We start from the raw sequence: 16,165 nt of genomic DNA on the forward strand, positions 1-16,165 counted from the left end.
AACCTTGGAGGAGATCTTTAAATTCTTTAGAATTTTTAGGCATTTCCAAAAGTGGATTTTTCCTCGTGAAAAGTTTAAGAAGACACGGAGTCTCGTAAGATTTGGGAAAATTTGTGTATCAGAAATCTTGTATCACAGATATAAATATTTATCAGACTCCCGTCAGTTAAATCGATTATTCTAAATTTCTAGAAACAAATTTTAATTCACGTAAATCACTGGCCGTTTCAAAATCGCGAAATATGTGTCGTTTTACCGTACATTACCACCAGAATGATAAAGAAAACAACGGTTCATCCTAATTACTCTGATCGAGTATCTGATCTGCTCTATAGAACACTCATAGATGAACGCAATTCAGTCAAACGGATGCTTGTTGCAAACTCGCAAAACGGCCATTACTCTATTCTAAAACTCCAACAAATCCCCTCTAAATCCATCGAATTATACGCGATTCGCATTCCATCGAGGTTCGCTTCCTCCCTGTACGCACGGCAACCTCTTCAATTTCGATCGAAGAGTGAAAAACAAAAAGCGAGAATTTAAAAAAAAAGACGAGAAACGCGATAGAAACATCGCGATGATGGCATCGCGCATTGTCGAAGCCGTGATAAATCGAATGGAGCGCGACCGGAAGCTCGAGTTGCATCGCGTATCAAATTCGCGGCCGGAAATCATACAATGCGGTCCGTGTAATGAAAGATAATTGAAATCAAAACAGAATCAATGCGGGGAGCTACTGTTTGTTACCGTTGCGAAGCTACATAAAAATCCCACTGTACGACCATAAAGCAACCTGCGGCCCGCGATTTCGATTTTTCCTCACTTTTTCTCTGTTTTACTTTTATCCTCTTTTTTTTTTTTATCTTTTTTATGCACATCCTCGTATCCAGTTCGGCTTTATTACGTTTTCCACCGGTGCACAAATATTTCCACGATGAAAAGGTGGTCGCAATTACGAATGGAATTACGCGGATGCAGCACGCTCCTCTCCTTAAACAGAGAGAATTGTAGGATATTTTAATAAATCTATTTTCCATCCGTTTCGTGTATTTTATTTGTCGTGTTTAAAGTTGAATTATTACGTCGTAATTCCCTGAAAGCGGAATTACGTAACGTAGAGTTTTTATTAGCAGGATATTTGACCATTGGGTATTTTAATATGTCTGCACCGAATTTAACGACGGATATTTTGTTAACATTTTTTACCTCATTGTAATGACGAAATTAAATTCTGTTCTACGTAGCGTGTTTTTCAAATAATGAACGACAATTAAAAGAACGAAAATACCTGGCCAATTTTCGTGTAGTTTTTGCATTTTTGCTGTTGAAATAAAATATGTATTACGTACAGCGTGGTATTGATTTAGACAATGAATCGTGAAATATTTTAATAATTTCCTATTTTCATCGTGTATTTGTCGTTTATTTTACATGTTTCCATTGTACTTTCAATCCGTTCGAGTGGATTCATTTATATTCAGAATATTTTATTTTCTTAAATAATAGGAACATTTGAATACGTCTATTTTCCATTTATATCGTATTTTATTATTACCTTCAAATAATTCGATAATATTCTCGTTGCAACATTTTGAAATAAAATTGTGTAACATTTCGGTCTTCTCTTCTTAAATAATGAACAGAATTTAAATATTGAACGAGAATTTTATGAATATGTAAATGAACCTGTTTGAAAGTTTTAATACCACCTGATATCTACGTTAATCACGACATCGAAATTATATGATTTTTAATTTTGACATGTCGTTAATACAGTACATGGTTTAATATCTATTTTATGAAAATTTAATGAACGTTGAAATGTCAGCAACATAGCCTCTTCTCTCGAACAATATTCGTTATATCCTCTCGTTATTTTACACGACGATAATAATCTAAAGTGAAAAGATCTGCAAGACACTTTATATCGCTTATAAGAAAATAATAAAACATTGCAGAAAAATCTGTAATTCATTACTATGATACGTTTCAAAGGTAAAATCAATCATTTTTAATAAGTAAATACTTCTTCTATAATTCTTGAATATAATATTAAATAATAAAGTAACTAATAAATATGATACTTTACCTATTAATATGGAATAAATATTTCAAATATTATTAAATATTTCGATTATACAGGGTGGTTGGTAACTGATGGTACAAGCGGAAAGGGGGTGATTCTACGCGAAAAAAGAAGTAGAAAATATACAATAAAAATTTAAAAATTTTAAAAATTAAAGAAATAACGTCAATCGAGACAACGATCTACAGTGAGATCCGTTATAACGAGACGTGATAAAGTGCACGCGTACCGAGCGAAAATTCAAAGTCGATTTTCTCGAAAAGAAAGCCTCAAACGAAAAATTTTTATTCTATATTTTCGACTTCTTTTTTCGCGTAGAAACACCCCCTTTCCGCTTGTACCACCAATTACCAACCACGCTGTATATATGGAAATAATATATGCGATTCGATAGAATAGAAGCAATTTTCAGTCGAAACCCGATATATTCTCGCGATTACACCACAAAATTTCGCCACATTAAACGATGAACAGAACCGAAAATCTTTCCTAGTACGAAAAGTAATTTCGCTTGGTAATCGTTGGTAGTTTATTATACGTAAATCGGTCCTGAGGGAGAGACACCCTCTGTGTTTGTTCGCAAGGTTCTCTGGGCTGGTGCAAGGTAAATAATATCGGAAATCTGAATCTACCCTCCAACGAGGCAGGAGGACCTCTCTCCACTAGCTTGTTGTGGACATTTCGAAAAGTTTTCCGGCGACGTTGTTTGAACGCTACTCATTAAGCAAAATCATCGATTTCACGATAAAAGGAAGACGAGTTCGATTTAATCGTACTTGTAGAGAAGAAAAGAGAAGAAAGGAGCTGAAGTTCCTGTTCATCTGTAGTAATGGGAGAGAGTTTTTCGATGGATCTCTCGTTCTTGAAACTTAATCCGGTATATCGTTCATTTTCTGCTTGACCATGCGCTTAAATATTATTGGAATAACATTATTTTATTATTACAATTGTAACAGTGAAAATGCAAATTTCCATCTTTAAACATCTTTCACTGAAAACCAACTTTTCCGATCGTTCTAATGTGGTAAGAAAATTGGCGTTTATAATAATCGTGTGGGACTATTTTTCACTTTGTTATTCGTTTGTTTCGTATTAATTTGAAAGGATAAGTTATCGTTAAATGCGGATTAACAAAGAGGAAACACGCAACAATTTTGTGCCAATTAAAATATCAACAATTTAATTGCAACAAAACTTAATGATCACGAAAGTAACTTAAAAAGCGTTCTATAGTCATAAACGCAAAAACAGGGAACCGAAAACAGAAGGAAACGAAAGAACAGCTGGAGCTAGGAAATTACAACGCGAAACAACGGTACTATACCATACGCCGCATTTAATTTCTCTAGGAATCACAGAGTTCATCCCTTTTCTCGAAATGCAAGGACGAGGTTGAAACTACCGTTACTTTTCCTCTTTTTCCTTGGAGAAAGAGGAACAAAGAAAGGGAAAGCAATGGGAAAAATAAAACAGACAACCGTACACACCGGGTGAAAAAAAAGAAAAAAAAGAAGAGAGAAAAGGGACAAGGAAAAAAACGCAAAAAATGAGACAGAGAGATCGAAAAATTCGACGGCAGGAAATTTTTAGCGAGTGCAGCGTACACCCTTTTCATCGTGTCCCAACTCTTTTAGAATTATAGCGGTACAAAGGCACGAGCATTGGCGGAGGAGGATGAATAAACCGTAGCTGCAAATGCAGACTCGCGCGAACCCGGAGATTTTCAAAAGGACCACGCGACGTGCCAGACATACAAAGAGAACAGCAGTCCATCCTTCTTTCGACAGAAGAACACCTTGAACGTTGCACCAGAAAAATTTCAGTTGGTCCGCTGGTATCATATTTTTATCGGGCTGACGTCTATACCACCCCACCCGTAGGCATAACCGCGCGTCATATGGAACAAAGCTCCTGGTCAGGATTAATGTTGAAGAGAAAAATGAAGTATAGAAGACACACACGTAAACACAAGAGAGAAGGATTGATTGTGTTCAAAGAAGATGACCTTGAGTCACGATAGAAAAACGTACGATAATAAACAAAGATATTAGCACAGATGCGATTTTTCTGTACAATTTTTAAATTTTCAAGTTTTTTAGAGATAACTTTCGAACCTTTCAAGTATGTTATTATTTATTATCATTAAACGACTTTACCGTAAGAATTAATGATGAAAAAATATATAATGAACTGTTTCTACCGAAACATAAAATTACTCTAATTAAAAGCTAACTGTAGAATCAATACAAGAATTGAACTGTTTTGGAAATAAATAATTTTTGTTGAATAAATAATATAGAATTACTCGTCACTGTATGTGATATAATTTTTTGAAAGATTTAGGAAATGGGGAACAATATTATGAATAATTATACAAATGCATTATGAAGGAAAAAAGAGAAGGATGCAGTTTGAGAGGGTAGATTGTTTCGAAGGCCAATTTTGAACTGATACGATTTTGAGAAGAGAATAATTGACCAGCTTAGGCATTGTAATAAAATATGAACAATTTTTAAACTGTTATTTAAAGAAATAATATACGTGACATAAATGAATAAAAATATTTAATAAACGTATCAAATGTTGTAAAGTATTTAGAGAACAATATGAAACTATATGAAATATTTATAAAACTCCGTGAGATATAAATTAAATTTTTAAGTGTATTAATGCGTTTCATAGGAAATATGTTTTTAATTTAAATAATAATTTATTTTACAGTTCCTGTACATCCCGACCATGCCATTAGTCAAACATCGGACGATGATAGATTTTCACCGGACATGATTGGTGGTGGCGATTTTATTGAAGGGTAAATATTAAATTTACGTAACACTTATTTATTATACAGTATGATGCCTTTCAGTAAATATCATTTTAGATTAATAAATGATAAACGATACTGTTTTTAAATTTATATTTGATAATTAATGATATCGACTATTATACGAAAAAGAAAGGTATTTTAGAACGTTTATGTACTTTTAAAGAAATCTCTAATGTTTAAGAGAAATTTTAAGTTAAATACTTTAAATTTGAAAAATGTCAAATAATCGTTGTTATTGTATCAAACTTATGTTATCATAAATTGTTATCACGTATCTACTTTAAACAGCTACTATTTTTTTTTTAAGTGGTGATTCTTTATTTCACCGCCCAAAAACTGCGATTAGCGTCAGTTTACAAATGGACGCCGGGTGTGGTGTTAAATGACATAAGATTTTTCTGTTAAAATTTTTAAAGATAATTTATAAATATGAAGCTACTCTTGTACCTAGTATTGTTACAAAATACTCGTATTTTTGTACGTGCCATACATAGTGTCAAAAATGTTACAAATGTTACAGAAGCAAGGTGATCATTGTTTGTTTTTTTCAGTGAGGTTATAAAAACTGCCGCGAATTTTGTACGACAGTAAACATACAAGAATGTAACTGATATACGTTAAATAAAGAACCAAAAATATAAATTTGTGCTACTTTGTTTTTATTTTAAAACATTTTATTTCATAAATCAGGACATTCTATCTGTTAATAGTTGTGTTTGTTTTGTGCTTGAAGGTTATGTTTTGGAGAAAATAATCATGTATCTTTCTAAAAATCATGACATAAAATGTTCACGCAATGAAATAACAAATTGATATTTTTACTTTGCACAGCAAATGAATCTGTATATGCTTCCATTATTATAGAAATATATCATTCTCTAAAATAATAAAGCAAAACGTTTTGTACTTTTAACCTACCAAATTTACTCTATAAATTTCTATATTATTCAATGAATATATTGAAATAAACGCTTTTTTGTTTTGTATTATTAACAGCATTGGACCTGGAGATGGATTAGATCTCTCAGGAACTGGAATGTCAACTCCTCACATCTCTCATTTGGCATCAACAAATCCATTTAGTATATTATCACCAAGTCCACAACCAACTAGTTCTCAATCTAGTACTATCGACGTTCATACAATCGGCGGCCTTAGAAACGTCAATATGCAGTTATCTCCTGGGAGAAAAGACAATCATGAAGGAAAATGCGAGGTACGTAAGCAATCGTAAAGTCTTAAATTGGTCATCAAGTTATAAATCCTGTATTAAAGTTTTAATTCATTCTTTTAGGTGTATGTAGGGAAAACATGTGCACAATTTTTAGGAAATCAATCTGTTTATATTCCGTATCCAATGACCCAAGAGCTGCTTGATGATAAGCTAATGAAAGCTTTTGGTGTTATTAAATACTCAAAGTAAGTGAATTGTATATGATTGTGATTTCATCATACTAAAACAAAATAAATTTTTGTTTATGTTTCAGTGAGGTCTCATCGAATTGCGAAGGTTATGCAAAACCATCATTATGTTACTCTGCATTCCCAATATGTCGTGACCCTGCCAGTATTCTTAAACTTAAAAACTCTGAAGCTAGCGCAAGTTTATTTCATTTTCTGAATTCGAATCAGGGTGATTTGTCAAGAGACACAGGTGATGGGGATGATGCAGATGATATTACAGGAGTTCATGGTATTCCCAGAAAACGTAGTCCTACATTAGGTCCTGGCTCAGAATTCAATCCATATAAGGATGGGAAAGCTTCCAACAAAAAGATAATAAATCAAAGCTATGGAGAAGCACAGTCATCTAGCAGAAACGAGATCAATCGTAAATTACGCAGGATCTGTCGGCAAGAATGTGAAATGCTAGAAAATGATTTGTGTAAGAAAGAATACGCAATTGCTAAAAGACATCCACTGATTGGACATCAAGTGCCTTTAGTTGATTGTTCTGATTTACCAATGGAAGATAGCCCCGAGGCTCGTGATTGTTTAAGTCTTGGAATTTCCTCAGGAAACAATGTACAGGAAAGTACGTATTAAACTCCTTTAACAGCTCCTTAAATAATAAAGCTACATTATTGTATTGTAAAGCGTTGTTTCATCCTTTTGTAGATGACTACTGTTACTGGGGAAGCGGAAAGTCTTATCGTGGTATTGTGAAGACAAGCATTAGTGGAAGACCATGTATGCAATGGTCGCATGGTGAATTCAATCTCCAGATTTCCGATTATCCCGAATTAGCTGGAAAGCATTCATACTGCCGTAATCCAGGCGATAAAGAATTACAACCGTGGTGTTATGTTTATGTCGATAGTAAGCCGCAAAAAGAATTTTGCAACATACCTAAATGTGGTAAGTTGTGATAATTAAATAAACAATCAAAGACATATTACTCATTAGTATAAAAGTACTGAATACATTATAACTTTTTTCTCCACAGTTGAAAACTTATGGATCTATGCAGTCGTTGGTTTTGTACTAACAGGAGGATTTGTTGTCATATTAGTCTGTTACTGCTGCTGCTATAGAAGCAGAAAATCTAGAAGGCAAATGAATCATTTGCCATCAAATAAGGTAGAATTTTACCTAATTTGGAAACTATATTTTAAATGAATCTGGATGAAAAGTTTCTCTACTAAGAATAACAATACAAATTAATACTTTATTTTTTATTTAAAGATGCTAACCGGTATACAATGTGATAAAAATATATACGACGGAAGACGAAGTACAACGCAACCTATGGAAATGAGTTCTCTTTTAGCTGGTCCTGGTAATACAACTCCAGGAACAGGAACATTAAGTAGCGGTAGTAGTCGAACATCCAATAATAGAGTACCACAATTTACTACCAATAATGTTGTCCTTTTGCAAGAACTTGGAGAAGGAGCTTTCGGTATGCATGAAATAGAATAATTTTATATTTCCTTTTTATACACACTTTACATAAACTATAATTTTCTGAACGTTTTCTAGGAAAGGTATACAAAGGGGAATTACAAACCGGCAATAAATGTGAGCCGCCAATTTATGTAGCAGTGAAAACGTTAAAAGAGAACGCAAGCCCAAAAACACAAAGCGACTTCAAACGGGAAGTTGATCTGATGACAGACCTAAGGCATCCAAACATTATTTGCCTACTAGGCGTAATATTGAAAGGGGAACCAATGTGTATGTTGTTTGAGTACATGACCCAAGGGGATTTACACGAGTTTCTCATTTGCCATTCACCAAGATCAGACGTCCCATTAAACAATGGAAGCGGAAAAATTTTAGAGCAGCCAGAATTTTTACACATTGCTTTACAAATCGCATCTGGTTAGATTAATTTGGAATTTATAGTTTTATTACATATATCTATACAATTTACTAAATCAAGATATCATATTAGGTATGGAATATTTAGCCAGTCATCACTATGTTCATCGAGACTTGGCCGCGAGAAACTGCCTAGTTGGAGACAATTTAACTGTAAAGATTTCCGATTTCGGTTTATCTCGTGATATATATAGTAGCGACTACTATAGAGTTCAATCCAAAAGTTTATTGCCCGTTCGATGGATGCCACCAGAGTCAATCCTTTACGGAAAATTTACGACAGAATCCGACGTATGGAGTTTTGGAGTCGTATTATGGGAAATTTATAGTTATGGCTTACAGGTAATAAAATAATGTTAAATAATAACACTATAGAATTAAAAAATTATACTTAAATGTTGCATGTTTAATTTACAGCCATATTACGGGTATAATAATCAAGAAGTAATAGACATGATTCGATCACGGCAATTGTTACCATGCCCAGAGGATTGCCCGACAATGATCTACAGCCTAATGATAGAGTGCTGGCACGAGGTAGCCAACCGCAGACCGCAGTTCCCGGAGATTCACCATCGCCTGCACAACTGGTACATAAACCAAACTTACCTGAGTGATTTCTGTAACGAATCTATCACCAGCTATTCCGGAAGCAGTCATAAAAGCACGAATAAAACCAATTCTACGCAGCTATCAGCGCCAATATACAAATGCGATCCAAAGGATATGAACTTCAAAGGGAACACGGAGCAGCCGTTCTGTAACCTGAACGACCACAGCAATGGGATCAAGATGCTGCCGCCGAGCTTTCAGAACGCGAATTCGGTCGAACAGAGGTCAAATTGCGGCTTCAATGAACACAGCACGCCCATGAAGGCTCCCATTTTTCCGAATCAGACGACAAACATCAATTTGAACGATTTCGATGATAAACAGTGTTGTTCACCAAAATTAAGCGGAGCGAAGAAAGTATTGCCTCCAGCACCTCAGCCAATGAACAAGATAAACACTCCTAATGGAACCAGACCAATGCAAAATGGAGCGCAACTAGTTGTCAGGTTACCAGATCCCAGTAAGGTCACTACCGAGACTAGGGTATCGAAGTGAACACGAACGAAGATTGTTCACTTGAACAATTTTTGTATGTATTCATGGTAATCGTTACACAAGGTATATATCTATACCGTTCGTTTCGCAAGTACGATTCGATTTTCGAAGCTTCGGATAACGTTCGTTAAACAGGATAGGTAACTCTCTCTTCAATACCTAATCACTGCCACGTTTCCGTATTTATTTCTTCAATTGGAATATACATATTTTATACTGTCGATAAACACGTAAAAAAACATGGTGTACAACCTTAACGAATTTTTTATACATACATACAACGTAACGGAATATACATACGTATAAATATGAATATATGCAGTATAGGATGTAGGCTGTACCGTTTAATATTGTCGCGTTTCCCTTGTATTATTTCGTAGTTACATTTTCAGTTTTATAACATTTTTAATGTATTGAAAATCACGTTAATACGTAATCAAACATATTTACTAATAACATCTTATGCCATTAATTTTGTATAAGTGTACGAGAATCTAATATTCCGTTATATTATAGTCACAATGTTAGTGATACTATTTATGCGACAAAATTTTGTAAGTTAAGCAAGTTCTGTGAGACTTTTTATACTATTAGTTTTATTTATATTTTTGCATACGCGAAACCGTGAATTTCTCGACTGATCTATTGTTACTAGATTGTAATATAAATATAATATCGCGTGTCTGCCAGATGGTATTCACCATCTAATACGATTCTGAAAACCTATCTCCAGAAATGGCACAATAATCAATTATTGGCTGTACGTTGTAGCAGTAAGTCGATTACGTGAAAAGCACAATCTCATTGTGCGTTTAATAGATTTTTAAAAAAAGTAACTTTATCTGTGAAAATTCGTGAACTATCGGTGATGATTCGTTTAAGAACGAAAAGCAATTCTAATCATATCTGAAGGCGAACAATTATTATGCTCAACCAACCAATCGCGCATCTTTATTATATAGAGCAAAATGTTTTTCTTACTCTTTTCATCATTTCATAAAATCTTGTATTTTAAATCGTTCGCTCGTTTCACGTAAGAAACCAAGCAAGATCATGTGCTCTTAACTACTGCCAGAATTTAATATTCTTTATAGAGTCTATTCAGTTAAACGATACTCGAGACAAATATGTTGATAATTGCACTGATAGCAAGAACTTACAAAAGCTCAGAAATTTCCGAGAAATTATTGAAAAGTTGTCGACATTATTAACATGTAAATTATACAGGATCATATTATTCATGTATAGAGCGTAGAACTTATGGAGCAGGCGTTACAAACTGTATTCATAAACGGTTCGAAACTAGTCTCTAGTGAAACTCGAATAATAATAAAACGAATTAACGCCTGGTTCGTTGCGATATAGCGTGAATTATACAGTTAGAATCGTAAGCAAGCGAATTGTAGGTTATGGAAGTCTAGAGTGAGAGTGTTTAAACAAGATTGTATTATACTTTTTATAATTTTCTATTAGGAGAGGAGAGTCAAAGGGGGATGTTTCGTCAGCCGAGATGAAGCTGTCAAATGTTTAAAATCGATTTAAACGAGATGATTAGAGTAACGATTTAATAATGTATTATGTTAAAACGGAACTCTTTTTCAGAGATAGCGAGCCTACGAATCGGTCTTTGTATTATTATTAATTATTATTATTAATTGTATGGTAATCCTGACGTCCGCATCGAGGGCTCGTTATCCGTTAGATTTAAGTTAATTTATATCAATCGTTTTGAAGAAGGATCATAAATGTAAGATCTTTATATATTTAATCTTTGATCTTTATATATGTATATATATCTATATATATACACATACACACGATCAAGTACGATATACATATATACGATCCATGTTTTTGTATGAAAGCGATATCACTTCATTTTTCCCTCTTGTCACACCTCGATCCCGATCTATTTTCAATCCGCAGCAACATGTTCCCTGAATAAATGTTAAAATATGTACGTATCGTATTTATTGACTTCCCCTTCCTAAACAATTTCAATTCTTTTCTCTTAACTTGAAATAAGTCTTTTGCTTGAAAAAGAAGAACAATAAGCCATAAATGACTTATATTATTTACTAAAATGAGCATTATTAACGTACTTAATTGTCAGAAATAGTTACACAATTCGCAAATACTTGGCAGAAAATTCTAAATTTCTAAATAAAATAAATAGCAAATAATGATTTTTCAGATTATTTTCTATTACTTTATAGCATAAATCGATAAATTAGTAATTTCGAAGTATTTTATTGTATCTAAAAAAAGACCACATATTTAAAAGAATTCAAAAAGAAATTACAGTGACACAATTGCAGGTGACTTGACTTAAATTACGACCATTATTGCAAATTTCAGAGATAAAAATCAAAATCAATCAATATTCGTAAAAGCATTATTTTTTAACGTGTATCTTCTCCACGCGTTATCTTAGTAAAAAGATCATAATGTAAAAAGGTCCCCCTTCTACATTATAACAGTAATATTTCGCTGATGGACAGTCGCAGTACATACCGGAAACTAACGAGTTAACGGATATTCACGATGTGCGTCGCAAAAGCAAACGCATCAAAGATGCTTGTAACCCTGTTCATAATAATTCTTCGTTATTGCCGTGTAAAATGTCAAATGGAGAAAAGTATAATTTGGGACAGGAACCAACAAGATTTCGTTCAACTGTACAATGATTCAAGATTCCGCGATTTCCGAAGACAAACGATTTCCACGAGGCAAGATTTACATATGAAAGATATCAATGGAAAAGTTCTGAGAGCTTCTTACTACGAGGTTTTAAACAGATCCCTTATAAGCATATGAATTGCCCGTAAATTCGAGGCGTTGTTCCGCGAGACTCAAAGAATACTTCATCGTTATACTTTAGGAACAGGACTTAGTTATGTTTTATGAGAACGACACGAAGGTGACTGGAATCTGCGGCGATATATGGAACCTGCTCGCATGTCATCTCAACTTCACGTACGTTTTTCATATCACGTATAAATTATTTTTTACGTTAAGAAGGATGATTTCAGAAGTTTTGTTAACAATTTCTAAAAACTGGTAGACATAGAAAAGGTAACTTGAGATTGTGTTTAAATTAAAAATTCAACTATTCATTGTTTCAGTCAGAATATTTAGTGACTTACAAAACTGATCAAATGTCTTGCTAATATGAATATTTGTATAATAATAACAAGAAAGATTATTAGTGTCATCGGGTTTTTATTTAAGCATGTTCAGGTTTTCTGATATTTCCTCAATATTTTTATTTCACACTGAAGTATAAGTATTAAATGTTTCTTAAATTATTTCATGCAGGGCAAAATAGAATTCACTAATATAGAGTAAAACGGAACGTCTATTATAATGCTTATACTAAGTTAAAAGTGTTTATCTGCACTAAATGTTGTTTGTAATATTATGTCATATTTAATTATACATATAGAATTTACATTTGCAATTTTTACAAAAATACGAATTTTATACCTTTTATCATGGCTTTAAACGGTCGTTCCATTTTACCTTATCCTATGGCCAAGGAAATATTTCAATACTTCTGGGAAATCTCTCTACTAAATTAAATTAACAAAAAGTCTTATTTTCTTATAATCTAAGGTTCAATTAAAACATCCGATTCTCTATTAACAAAATGCAAAATTGAATATTCCATTCTACCCTACTTTCTCAAAGTTGTACATCTACAACATTATTCGGGAATTTCCACAAATAAGTACTAATAGGGAATTTTTAAACATTTTAATTATCGAAATACAAACCATAAAAAGTTAGTATAATATTGCTAGAAAAGTTAATTACTCTTGTATATTTGATGATTATCTATATTATCTTGTGTCAAGTATATCCTAAGTACAGCATTTTGTATGAGTGCTGGATGATTTGGTTTTTAAATTGATAATATAAATTTTTTAAATATTAAAACGAGCATTTAAGGTAAAAAGCATCGAGTTATTGGATTAGGTTGATACCAGTGAAATACGGGGAACATCACTTCGGAGAACACTTGGAAAACGGAAGCTACAGCGGTGTGATGGGGTTGCTCGATCGAAATGAAACGCAAGTGATTTTGCGAACAGGATATTATGCTCTCCGCACGAATCTATTCGACTATACCGTACCCGTTTGGAATACCAAGTAGGAAATCTCTTTTTAAATAAATTTTTAGTTGAAAATTATTTTTATTATTAAAAATTACTGTTGTTATTTCTGTATTTAGAGGTAGTTATTACAATAGTTACTATTTTATTCTTTGGATAAATCTATCACACCGTTCTGAGCCGAAAAACTTTATTGCACTTTCTTACATGGACTAGGGATAAAAACAAAAGAATATCCTAAACCTATCGATTATATTTGGAACTATTTTCTAGTTACTATTTATTGTAACTAGCGCATCTGCATATGGATGGTGAGCACGAACTCACGTTGTCATTTTCAACAATTACATTAAACGATTCTGTTAATCTCTGAATAGATATTTCTTTAAATTATTTGACTTTAAAAAAATAAATAAAGATCAATTACAATTTTTAATGCATACTTAAAATTGTAATGCTATATAGACAACGTAGATATGTGGTCATCTATGATGCAGTGATAGCAATTCAAGATTAAATTTATCATATTTATCATTTACGTTAGTCACATTAGATTGATAGCATTTGTTAAATAATTTATTACGACTTATTTGACTGGCACACGTTAAACAGGTACCGATTGTATATAAGGTCAAAATACGCATACGACAACAAGTGGCTGTTGAGCATGTTCACACGCGAAACTCTGTGCACTCACATCTTTCTAATCCTGATATTTGCTGTCGCTGGTTACATTTTTCAATATGGATCACGCAAAAATCGCAAAAGAAATAAACAATCAAAGTCAAGGAGTGGATACTTCAATTTCGCCGATCATATCTTTTACACATATTCTATAATGTGCTGTCAAGGTTTCATTATTTCTTATTCTATTATTATTCTCTTAATTTGACAAGAGTTTATTAATTTCTATAAATTCTATTATTTTAGCTACTATCCTAACTATTTATCGCGCTATTTCTAAATGAAATAAAATTTACTAGAGTTCAATTATAAAAGTAAAATTATTCTAAATTTGTTTTTTAATATTGTAGATTGATTGTTCTATGAAATAGCTAAAAACACAAGTTTTATTTTTTAGAAGAATTTCGTTCTGTTTAATATTTTCAGGATATCTTCCGCGAGGTTTTTGCGATCAAAGCAAGATATTATCCACATCGAAATTTTTATTCGCTTGGTTGATGCTGTTGGTTTTCAGCTCTAGTCTCATTTATCGAATGACAAATCGGACTATGACACCACCGTTTGTCGATTTTGATACGTTGTTGAAGCAATCGAAATACAACGTTCTAATTTTCGAAGGATCTACAATCTACGAACTCATGAAGGTATCAGGGCAGACTTCAAATTCCTACAATGCTCTGTATAAATCCAATTTTTTTATTTCGTTATGCTGTTTGTTAAAAGATTTTCTGTGTTTTTCAAAAGTATTTTAAATAAGAAATAAAAAGGAAAAAAGAGGTGGTTTTCAAAGATATAAATTTCAACAGTTAGTCCCCTATACAGTTATTTAATGTTGACTCGACAATGTACTTTCAGAATGCCATTCATTTGCCAATGTACGAGAGTTACAAATTATCGGAACGTATCTTCTTTGAGAAAAATTTAAGTTTCATATACAAGGAAGTTTGTTTTGACAAAAGATTAATCGCCACTTTAGAGAACGAAAACGAAGCATATTCAAGAAGCAAAGATTTCTGTCCGATCGTACCAGTGGGAAAAAGTTATTTTCAAACTTGGATTGGATTTGGTGTACCAAAACATTTTCCGTACAAACGTTCCATCGACACGTCGTAAATATACTTATGACAAATTAGATAATTACCTCTAAAAAATCGTTTAATTTTGAATATCGAAATTTAGAAAATGAAAATATATTATACAGTGGCTTGCGAAAGTAATCGAATAATGCTAGAAATTTGTTAACTGTAACACTGTAACATGACACGACAACGTGGTGACTGTATTGATAAAACGTCAGACGAATTTAAAACTGTACATACGTAGAAATTACATTTATGGAAAACAAATGCTTAGCAAAAATCACCAAAGTTTATGAACAGTCGATCATTCGCTATATTAATAATCCCGAATATTTAACAAGTCCGCAAAATCATTGAATTGTATTACATTACTAATATTAATTTTCTATACTAGTTTTTTACAAAGTGTACGTTTCCAATAAATGTCATGTAATTTCTATGCAAACTCGTTTCAAATTCCACTATTATAATCATAGATAATAGTTTTCGATTTTTAAATTCAAAAAGTTTCGTAATAAGTGTTGGAATATACGTATATAAGTGATAAATATCGCGGTTCAAAGTTGAATGGTTTGAAAGGGGACACGTTTTCGTGCTATTTTTCTTACTTTTCTTAATCGAATTATGGTTTTCAGAATAATAAAATTACACGAAGTTGGCCTAATAGATATCTTAAAAGATCGCTGGATGAAATATCGCAGAAATAATATAGCAAAGAGTCCTTTCAAAAGAATCGACATAAATCAAGTTTATCTAATTTTTGAGATACTTTTTATTGGTATTGTTCTTTCCCTCATAATACTTTCATTAGAAAATCTAATATTCTTTTGTAGAAAGGAGCTTACCTAATTACTGTTGTAGCTATGATAAATGGTAATAAATGAAATATGATAATATAACATTTTTCACCTTCGTTTCTTTTTTCCTAATTAAAATAAAT

The 16,165-nt window shown here is 32.6% G+C and overlaps 2 protein-coding genes across 4 annotated transcripts in view; both read left to right on the forward strand.

Annotated features, from left to right (window-relative positions):
• Window positions 1-11,307, forward strand: part of LOC126873695 (tyrosine-protein kinase transmembrane receptor Ror) — a 350,758-nt gene extending 339,451 nt beyond the window's left edge. The window contains exons 5-15 of one of the 3 annotated variants that reach the window (XM_050634822.1): window positions 4,811-4,901; window positions 5,913-6,132; window positions 6,211-6,335; window positions 6,404-6,951; window positions 7,035-7,274; window positions 7,363-7,496; window positions 7,602-7,818; window positions 7,899-8,240; window positions 8,314-8,582; window positions 8,658-8,830; window positions 8,931-9,106. In XM_050634822.1, the coding sequence (XP_050490779.1) occupies window positions 4,811-4,901; window positions 5,913-6,132; window positions 6,211-6,335; window positions 6,404-6,951; window positions 7,035-7,274; window positions 7,363-7,496; window positions 7,602-7,818; window positions 7,899-8,240; window positions 8,314-8,582; window positions 8,658-8,830; window positions 8,931-8,970 (2,399 nt within the window). In that variant the 3' untranslated portion in view covers window positions 8,971-9,106. Of the gene's footprint in view, window positions 1-4,810; window positions 4,902-5,005; window positions 5,444-5,912; window positions 6,133-6,210; window positions 6,336-6,403; window positions 6,952-7,034; window positions 7,275-7,362; window positions 7,497-7,601; window positions 7,819-7,898; window positions 8,241-8,313; window positions 8,583-8,657 lie in introns of those variants that run through there. The other 2 variants (XM_050634820.1, XM_050634823.1) reach the window with 2 other exon arrangements.
• A 353-nt stretch (window positions 11,308-11,660) lies between these two features.
• On the forward strand, window positions 11,661-16,126 carry LOC126873730 (glutamate receptor ionotropic, kainate glr-3-like). Its single transcript, XM_050634917.1, has 7 exons — window positions 11,661-12,134; window positions 12,229-12,323; window positions 13,326-13,499; window positions 14,075-14,313; window positions 14,573-14,790; window positions 15,002-15,255; window positions 15,861-16,126. The coding sequence occupies exons 1-7, from the start codon at window positions 11,892-11,894 to the stop codon at window positions 16,072-16,074; spliced, it is 1,437 nt and encodes a 478-aa protein (XP_050490874.1). The 5' UTR covers window positions 11,661-11,891; the 3' UTR covers window positions 16,075-16,126.
• Window positions 16,127-16,165: the final 39 nt, after the last annotated feature.

Source organism: Bombus huntii, chromosome 15 (genome assembly GCF_024542735.1).
Source record: "Bombus huntii isolate Logan2020A chromosome 15, iyBomHunt1.1, whole genome shotgun sequence".
Taxonomy (NCBI): domain Eukaryota; kingdom Metazoa; phylum Arthropoda; class Insecta; order Hymenoptera; family Apidae; genus Bombus; species Bombus huntii.